This window comes from Otolemur garnettii, unplaced genomic scaffold (assembly GCF_000181295.1).
Source record: "Otolemur garnettii isolate 467f Iridium unplaced genomic scaffold, OtoGar3 scaffold00247, whole genome shotgun sequence".
NCBI classification, from domain to species: Eukaryota; Metazoa; Chordata; class Mammalia; order Primates; family Galagidae; genus Otolemur; species Otolemur garnettii.
In genome coordinates, this window is record NW_003852642.1 from 1286233 (window position 1) to 1294647 (window position 8415).

At 37.1% G+C, this 8415-nt stretch overlaps 2 protein-coding genes across 2 annotated transcripts; one reads left to right on the forward strand and one right to left on the reverse strand.

Moving 5' to 3' along the window:
* Positions 1-2189: 2189 nt before the first annotated feature.
* Positions 2190-3151, forward strand: LOC100949417 (olfactory receptor 1038). The gene has a single exon (XM_003802470.2). It carries the CDS (start codon positions 2190-2192, stop codon positions 3141-3143), a length of 954 nt encoding a protein of 317 aa, XP_003802518.1. The 3' UTR covers positions 3144-3151.
* Positions 3152-7049: 3898 nt separating this feature from the next.
* On the reverse strand, positions 7050-7991 carry LOC111722405 (olfactory receptor 5AL1-like). Its single transcript, XM_023508419.1, has one exon. It carries the CDS (start codon positions 7989-7991, stop codon positions 7050-7052), a length of 942 nt encoding a protein of 313 aa, XP_023364187.1.
* Positions 7992-8415: the final 424 nt, after the last annotated feature.

An 8415-nucleotide genomic window follows, 5' to 3' on the forward strand; every position in this document is an offset into this window, starting at 1 on the left:
TCCACCACAGTCAATGCTGTCTTCTCCTGTGGCTCCCTCTGACTTGGTTAGACATGTACCTTGGAACTTCCACTCATCTTCAAGTTATATAAGAGCAAAACAAAAGAACTGCTAAAATCCAGATGGCTTTTGTAAAGTTTGTGTTTTGTGGCACAAAGGAGTAGGGTGCCTGCCCCATATACCAGAGGTGATGGGTTCAAACCCAGCCCTGGCCAAAAACTGCAAAAACTGCAAAAAAAAATAAATAAATAAATAAATAAATTACAAGAAATGTTAAATCTCTTCCCAACACCTTTTTTCACGGAAGGTGGTCTATTTTACTTTTACATTGTATGGTAGCCTCACAATCAGCCTTAATTAGAGTTCAAATCAAATTTCACAGCTGCCGTGTAAATAAAATCCTTTGTGAGAAAAAGTTGGGTATGTTCCAATTCCATGTGCAAGTTAAAGAATCCTTAAATTCTTAATATTCTTGAATGAAACAGTTATTTACTGAAGAAGATAGAATTCAATACAAGTGGAAGCTTTTTTTGGTTCTTTTTTTTTTTTAATTTCAGGAGCCTACAAATTTACTTTGACTGAGTACATGAAAACTTAGCAATATTTAATAAGCGCAAGTTTGTTTGTCGTGTCTAAGCTTCAGCATTTACTTAGACTCTATAAAGAAATGAATTTATGTGCTAGCGTTTTCCTTCCATCCTAGTGAATTAAAACTAAAGGACTGAATGACTGCACTTTAGGCAGAATAATTATTCATAGGAATATGCATTTTGCAGTCAAGGACACCCAGTCACACTCATGCTAGGCCAATGACTCCTGGAGACCATAGCTTTAAGCCTGGATTTTTCCAACTGTTCACTGGGCACGATGAGCAGGAACCTTCATGTTAGAGTAAGCAAGAAACACTCTTAAATCAATTCCTATCTTACACACAGTAGAGTCTCTGATAAGAGAAATATTCCATTGCAACAAATAAAATAATAATAATAGTAGTAATAAATTAAATTTGAGGGCAGCGCCTGTGGCTCAAAGGAGTGAGGCACCAGCCCCATATGCCAGAGGTGGCGGGTTCAAACTCAGCCCTGGCCAAAAAAAAAAAAAATTAACTAATTAAATTTGAAATATGAAGGGATTAGAAATGATCATCTCTTAAGTCCCCTTTCATTAATATTTTATAGTTCCACTTTGTAGTAAGTACATCTGCAAACAAAATTAAAGTTCAAATAGGCTAATATTGGGCTTACTGAGGCCAGTTTTCTTTTTCAGGGCTGGTATAAAATATAAGTAATTGTATGTTCTAAAAGATGCAGCAAAATCTCCATCAAGCATATACGTGTACATTTTAATAAAACTTTTTACAATGGAATATTTCCTTAGACTATGTTATTGAAAATACAACCAGAGTATGTGTCTTAGATATTTTAAGCCTTTGAAACATAGTGGCATATTTATGGGGAAAGATATTTATCTACATGTAGTTTAGCATAATAAGCTATTTGATAAATTACTTCATATGTGTTAATTCTCTGGGATACTGTCCTCAAAATGTAGTAAGTTTTGATTAAAAAAAAATTTTCTTTTTTATGCAATAAATTTTGTCATCCATTACTGGTTTTTTTTTTTAGCTTTTATAGCATAAAGTATTTATTTTATATTAATGCGGGACAGAATATGGGGAAGTGAGTAACTCACGGTAGATATAAAATGATTTTAATATCTACTAGTATATAAATTTACTTTATATATGGTTGATATATTTTATGGGCACATAAAACTAAAAAGTAAGGAAATACAAATAGGGTGACATTCTTGAATTAACTATTTCTGTGCTGCTCTGTTTCTGTATGAATAGAATTGATAATAGCAGCAAAAAATCTCAGATATTTGTGTCAGTTGTCCTAAGTGTTTTCATAATATTTATTTTTAAGGCATAATTCTCTCTTACTTTCTTAAATTACAAAGCACAAAACTCTTAAGAAGACTATTCCAAAAGTAAACAACTCTTCTCCCTGAGTTGAGAATGGTGTGTCCTTAGAAGAGTCAAGTGCACATTTTTGCCCACATGACGATGGAATTCAAGGCAAGTAGAGATGCATGATCACCTGTATCCAGCACTGGCAGGAGCTATGGGAAGTGTCATTCTTATTCTCCATCATCTGCAGCAAAGTCCACAACAACTGCCAGAATAAATGGCTGAAGGTAATGTCACTTATGTTACTGAATTCATTCTCAAAGGAATTACAGACCGGCCAGAGCTCCAGGTTCCATGCTTCCTGGTATTTTTACTTATCTATCTGGTCACAGTGCTAGGCAACCTGGGCTTGATCACCTTAATCAGGATTGATTCTCGACTCCACTCCCCAATGTACTTTTTCCTCAGTCACTTGGCCTTTGTGGACCTTTGCTACTCCTCTGCTATCACGCCGAAGATGATGGTGAATTTCGTCGTGGAGCACAACACTATTCTCTTCCACGCTTGTGCAGCACAGCTGGGTTGTTTTCTCACCTTCATGATCACAGAGTGTTTCCTTCTCGCCTCCATGGCCTACGACCGCTATGTGGCCATCTGCAGTCCCCTGCATTATTCAACTCGGATGTCAAGAAGAGTGTGCATCCAGCTGGTGGCAGTCCCGTACACATACAGCTTCCTGGTTGCTCTCTTCCACACCATCATCACCTTCCGTCTGACTTACTGCGGCCCCAATGTGATTAACCATTTCTACTGTGATGACCTCCCTCTCTTAGCACTGTCCTGCTCTGACACACACATGAAGGAAATTCTGATTTTTGCCTTTGCTGGCTTTGATATGATCTGTTCCTCTTCCATTGTCCTCACCTCCTACATCTTCATCATTGCGGCCGTCCTACGGATCCGCTCTACCCAGGGGCGACTCAAGGCCTTTTCCACCTGTGGCTCCCACATGGTGGCTGTTAGTATCTTCTATGGCACTCTAATCTTCATGTACCTACAGCCCCAATCAAATCACTCCTTAGACACAGACAAAATGGCTTCCGTATTTTACACAGTGGTGATCCCCATGTTGAACCCCCTAATCTACAGTTTAAGGAATAAAGAAGTCAAGGATGCCTCGCAGAAAGCCTTAGATAAATGCTGTGAAACCTTAAAGTTATTAAGAAAATGATAATATTTTATTAAATAAAAGCAGGGAAGTAATCAAACTTTTTCTTATAATTATTTCCCAATCAACTGGAAACAGAACTGTTACTTCAACAGAACTTGGCACTTTCTACAAGGACGTAGGCAGATCCTGGAAAGTTAGTGTGGCTTAAATAGTCCTGCCCAAGCCATAACAGCCTTTACAGACCACTGAAGTCATGTTCAAATACACATAGGAACACACATGTGTGTATTTCAGAGGCAGTGGGAAGTTTTTGTTAGATCTGGGACGCTGAAACCAGACTGTCTGGGTCTGAATTCTATTTCATTTATTTACTAGCTGTGCAACCTTGACCAAAACTCTATAGACTGATTCCAATTCCGGAAAATAATAGGATCTAACCCTTTTCTCTATTTTGAGGATTACATGGCTTAATATTTATGAAATGCTTAGAACGATATCTAGTGATAAGTGTTTCACAAGTGTTAGCTATATAAATGGTTATATGTAAAGTTAAAAAAAAAATTCATTGAGCTTTCAAAGGCTTATCAGTCATAAAGTAAGAAAGACAAAGCCTGCTTGGGTGTTTACTACCTGCCAGACTCTTAACCAAGTAGTCTTTCTTATTATAAGCATACAAACCTAAGGGATATGTGAAGCTTCATTTCTGAAATGTTTTACGTGACATAATTTAAAATGTTAAAATTCTAAGTGAAAATTCAAGTGTATCTAAATTTTTTTGTTTTTAACAGTGGAAGGTATTAAGAATGATGGATGTTACAAAATTAATTGGATTTCAATGTGTCATTGTTAGACTTTTACATATCATTAGAAAAACATGGTTTGTAAGAAATTGTGTTTTTAGATGAATTATATTTGCATAATTATGAAATCAGAAATAACCTTCAGTTATTATGTCATGTATCTGTGCCTGGTACTTATTCAGTCACCTTTGTGGAAGATAGCTTGTAATTTAAAAATAGTGGTTTGATGTGTTTTTACTATTTTGACATTTTAGAATAAGTCAATTAAACTAGTTATTTAATGTTATCCTATTTTTTTTAGTAATTTTACTAGAAGATTGTGATACCTGCAACTGTTATATTTAACATATTGTTAGGCTTGCCATCGAAAGTAATTATTTCTTCTTCTATACTTAAATTTTTCAGGGACTCAGATATGTGTCCTTGAAGTGCTTGTAGACCCTGGTGTATTAAATGAATTCTCTGGTTTTTAAAACAGGTTCAATAAGGCTGGGTACAGTGGCTCACGCCTGTAATCATAGCACCCTGGTAGGTTGAGGTGGGAGGTTCACTTGAGCTCAGGACGTTGAGACCAGCCTGAGCAAGAGCATATCCATCTCAACTAAAAATAGAAAAGTTAGCCTGGCATGGTGGTGGTCACCTGTAGTTCCAGGTACTCTGGAGGCTGAGAAGGGAGAATCATCTGAACCCAGGAGTTTGAGGGTGCTGTGAGCTAGCCACTCTAGCCTGGGCAGCTCTGTCTCAAAAAAAAAAAAAAAAAAAAAAAAAAAATTAAAAAAGAAAAAAACCCAACTAGTTCAATAGAAAATCCCATGTTTCTAGTCATCAAAAATATTATCTCTTGAGTGTGTGTTTATGTTGAGAGATACACACAATGTTCTCATATATCACGTATATGACAAATAGAAGTTTCACAGACAATCTTTTTACAGGTAAAGAAATTCAGGCCTATAAAATCTTGGTTCTGGGGTTTCACTGCACCTTTCTTCTTCACAGAATTATTTAGAGAAGTGATGCTTAAACACTAACTGAATTGAAGTAGTCGTGTCTTTATACATTTCTAATTCCTTTGTATTAACTTTCATGTATTAAGGTAAACCTAAGCTTTCTCGGGGATTCCAACCATTCAGGTGCACTCAGCAAGCAAGTAACTTAGCTTCTCCTTCAGTGGATACACGCAGCTCTGTGCAGCCTCTAAAACTATTTCTTAGACGTGGCTCGAGGTAGCTGGCCTCATCTCCTGAAACACCAGTGTCTCAGTTAAATCACCAAAATCAACATCATTCAGTCTTCGGGTATATTTCAATAAATATTTGTTTGTCATTCCTTAGTCTGTGATCCTTATGATTTTTTGGTTCCTGAATTTAGAGTAAAGGGGCTGATAAAAAGTAGAAAATAAATATTAGCCATCTTTAGCTGTGTCTAAGATTAGGTAGAATGTGCCTGATTTCAGAAGCTCCCCCTAGTTTTTTGTTTTATATAAAGCTCAGCTCAATTATAAAAGAAGAAACATATTCATGACACATTTACAACATGAGCATTTGGGTAGAAATATGTGTAAAGACATTTGTGCCTTGGCTGCCACTAAAGAGCCTTGGCAAATATCAGCTTTATCACCATCAGTAACACGAACCATCCCTAAATCATTTTCTTATACACAAAGTTTTTCAATTGTTTTTCGTTTTGTATCTGATCAGTAGTATACCTTGAATAAAATTATAAGCAATTTTAATTGTAAGCACATTGTTATGAAAATAATTATATTTTGTATTGAATTTTCTTTAACCTTTTTTCAATTCTTTCTTTTCTGATCAAGGGGACTTCATTGTTCTTAAAATAACAGTGCCTTTAATATCATTTGTTTTTAAATGTAATATTTGAATATTATCATCTACTCTAGATTTTCTGCACTGACAGTAGTAATAACAATAATACAATAAACAGCTGACATTTATAAACTATTTCCTCTCTTTGGCTTTATCCTAAATGTTTAGCATTTCTCACTTCAGTGTTCTTATCAGCACTACTTAGTAATCAGAGTGATTATTTATAAATTTGTAGAAGTAAAAAGGGAAACACGAAGAAAATAAACAATGTGGCTTTTTACCCAATTTAATTCCCCAGAAAAGGATAACTTAAAAATCTGAGAAGTTAAAATTCTCACCATCTGTGCAGTACTATGTGCTGCAAACTATGCAGTGTCCTTTACATTTATAGTTTTATTTAATCTTCATAATCAGCCCAGTAGATGGAAACTATGACTAACTTTTGCAGAAGAGGAAACGGAGATACAGAAATTGACCCACGATAATATCCATTCATTAGGAAAGCTAAAAGTGCTAGCCAATATGTCTAAACAGTTCATTTCCTAAGGGTGGCACCTGTGGCTCAAAGGAATAGGGCACCAGCCCCATATGCAGGAGGTGGTGGGTTCAAATCCAGCCCCGGCCAAAAACTGCAAAGAAAAAAGAGTTCATTTCCTAACCTTGTATTTCCACAGATCATGCAGTGAATTACAGTGGTGTACAGTGGAACTCATAATTAAACTGATACAGAATTTATGTTGATAAATATTTAATATCAAGGTAACTCTGTTAATGTCATCTTTCCAGCAGAATGGAAAGTTAAGTGCTAGAGAATTTATTGTCTTAAAAAAGCAAAAAAAAAAATTTGCTAATAAACTATGATATGACGCTTAAAACATTTTCCAGGTGATCTATGCAGCAAACTTGAAATATTACAAAGCCGGTATTGAACTATTTCAACATAAGCCAAATTTTTCATATCACACTGTTATTTCCCAATACTGTTTCTTCAACTCTTGATGAAGATCTCATGGCTACTCAGGATTAAGATATGGTGTCAAGGCACAATTGTAAGAGGGACTTTACCTAACAAATGCAATCAGTGTAACCTGGTTTCTTATGCCCTCAATGAATCCCCAACAATAAAAATATATCTCTCTCTCTATATATATTCTTTTACAATTCAATGATGCAGAATTCACCAAATGTCTTTTATGTGAAAACAACTGACAATGAAACAGTGGGTAAGACATACCCTGAATGGGGTTGAGCATCGAAATTGGTTCCATAATTAACCAGCATTGTGAATCTATGTAAGCTACAACTCAAAGTCTTCTCATTTCCTCCCAGCGACTTTTAGGTTATTTGATAGTCAAACACAACTTTTCTATAATTCTCTTCAGTGCGCTTTTTACATCCTGATTTCTCAAGCTATAAATCAGTGGGTTTAACATGGGAATCACAACCACGTAGAACACTGAAGCGAATTTATCTAAGTTGAGAGAATGGCTTGACTTGGGCTGCAGGTACATAAAAATGATTGTTCCATAAAACATTGTGATGCAGGTCAGGTGGGAGGCACAGGTGGAAAACGCTTTCTGTCTTCCTTCAGCGGAGTGAATCCTCAGGATGGTGAAGAAGATGAAGAGATAAGAAATTAGCACAATCACTAGAGAGCAAAGGATATTAATCCCGGCAATGATAAACAACATCAGTTCCTTGATGTGCGTGTCAGAGCAGGCCAGAGCGATTAAAGGAACGTCATCGCAGTAGAAGTGGTTGACCATGTTGGAGTCACAAAAAGATAAGCGAAACGTCCCCACTGTCTGTACGAGGCCTACGGTGAATCCATAAACATATGTGCTAGCAATCATTCGAATACAGAGTTTCCTGGGCATGAGGATGACATAAAGTAAAGGATTACAGATGGCCACATAGCGATCATAGGCCATGATTGAGAGCAAATATAATTCACACACTAAAAATGTGATGAAGCAGCATACCTGAATGGCACAGGCATAAAACGTTATGCTTGTAATTTCACGCAGAAAATTCATCAACATGTTTGGGGTGACAGATGAAGTAAAAGTAAAATCAATAGCAGCCAGATGGCTGAGGGAAAAATACATGGGTGTGTGAAGCTGAGGACTGACTTGGATTAGCACAATCAGACCGAGATTACTCACGACACTGGTGAGGTAAACGACCAGGAAGACACCAAAGAGAATGGCTTGCACCTCTGCATTTTCTGTGAGCCCCAGGAGGATAAACTCAGACACTGCTGAATGATTGCCTTTGGACATGGAGGAGGTAGACAGGTTTTATCCCCAGTAAAACTCTCCAGAGCATGCGTTCTTGTCCCCTTGGCAATGATCAAGCAGGTGTTAGGAGATGGCTCTGACCCACCATGAACTCATGTTGAAATCATAAAAGAGGCAGCCTATGTTAGTTCTGCTTTCCGAGTAAAGTGATTCATCCCAGGTAGAAATTCCAAAACAGGCAATTCTGTGGGGATATGTGAAGATGAAAATATAATACGTTAAAGTTTTATATAAGTGGCCGGGCGTGGTGGCTCACGCCTGTAGTCCCAGTGCTGTGGGAGGCTGAGGCGGGTGGATCATCTGTGCTCAGAGGTTCGAGACCAGCCAAGATCCCCCTGAGCCAAATGAGCCAGAGTGAGACCCCGTCTCTACAACAACAACAGGACAACGAGACAGCAGGACCTTG

Excerpts from the sequence above, each read along its gene's own strand:
- LOC111722405 (XM_023508419.1), bottom strand. The coding sequence starts at position 7,991 with ATGTCCAAAGGCAATCATTCAGCAGTGTCTGAGTTTATCCTCCTGGGG.
- LOC100949417 (XM_003802470.2), top strand. The coding sequence starts at position 2,190 with ATGGCTGAAGGTAATGTCACTTATGTTACTGAATTCATTCTCAAAGGA.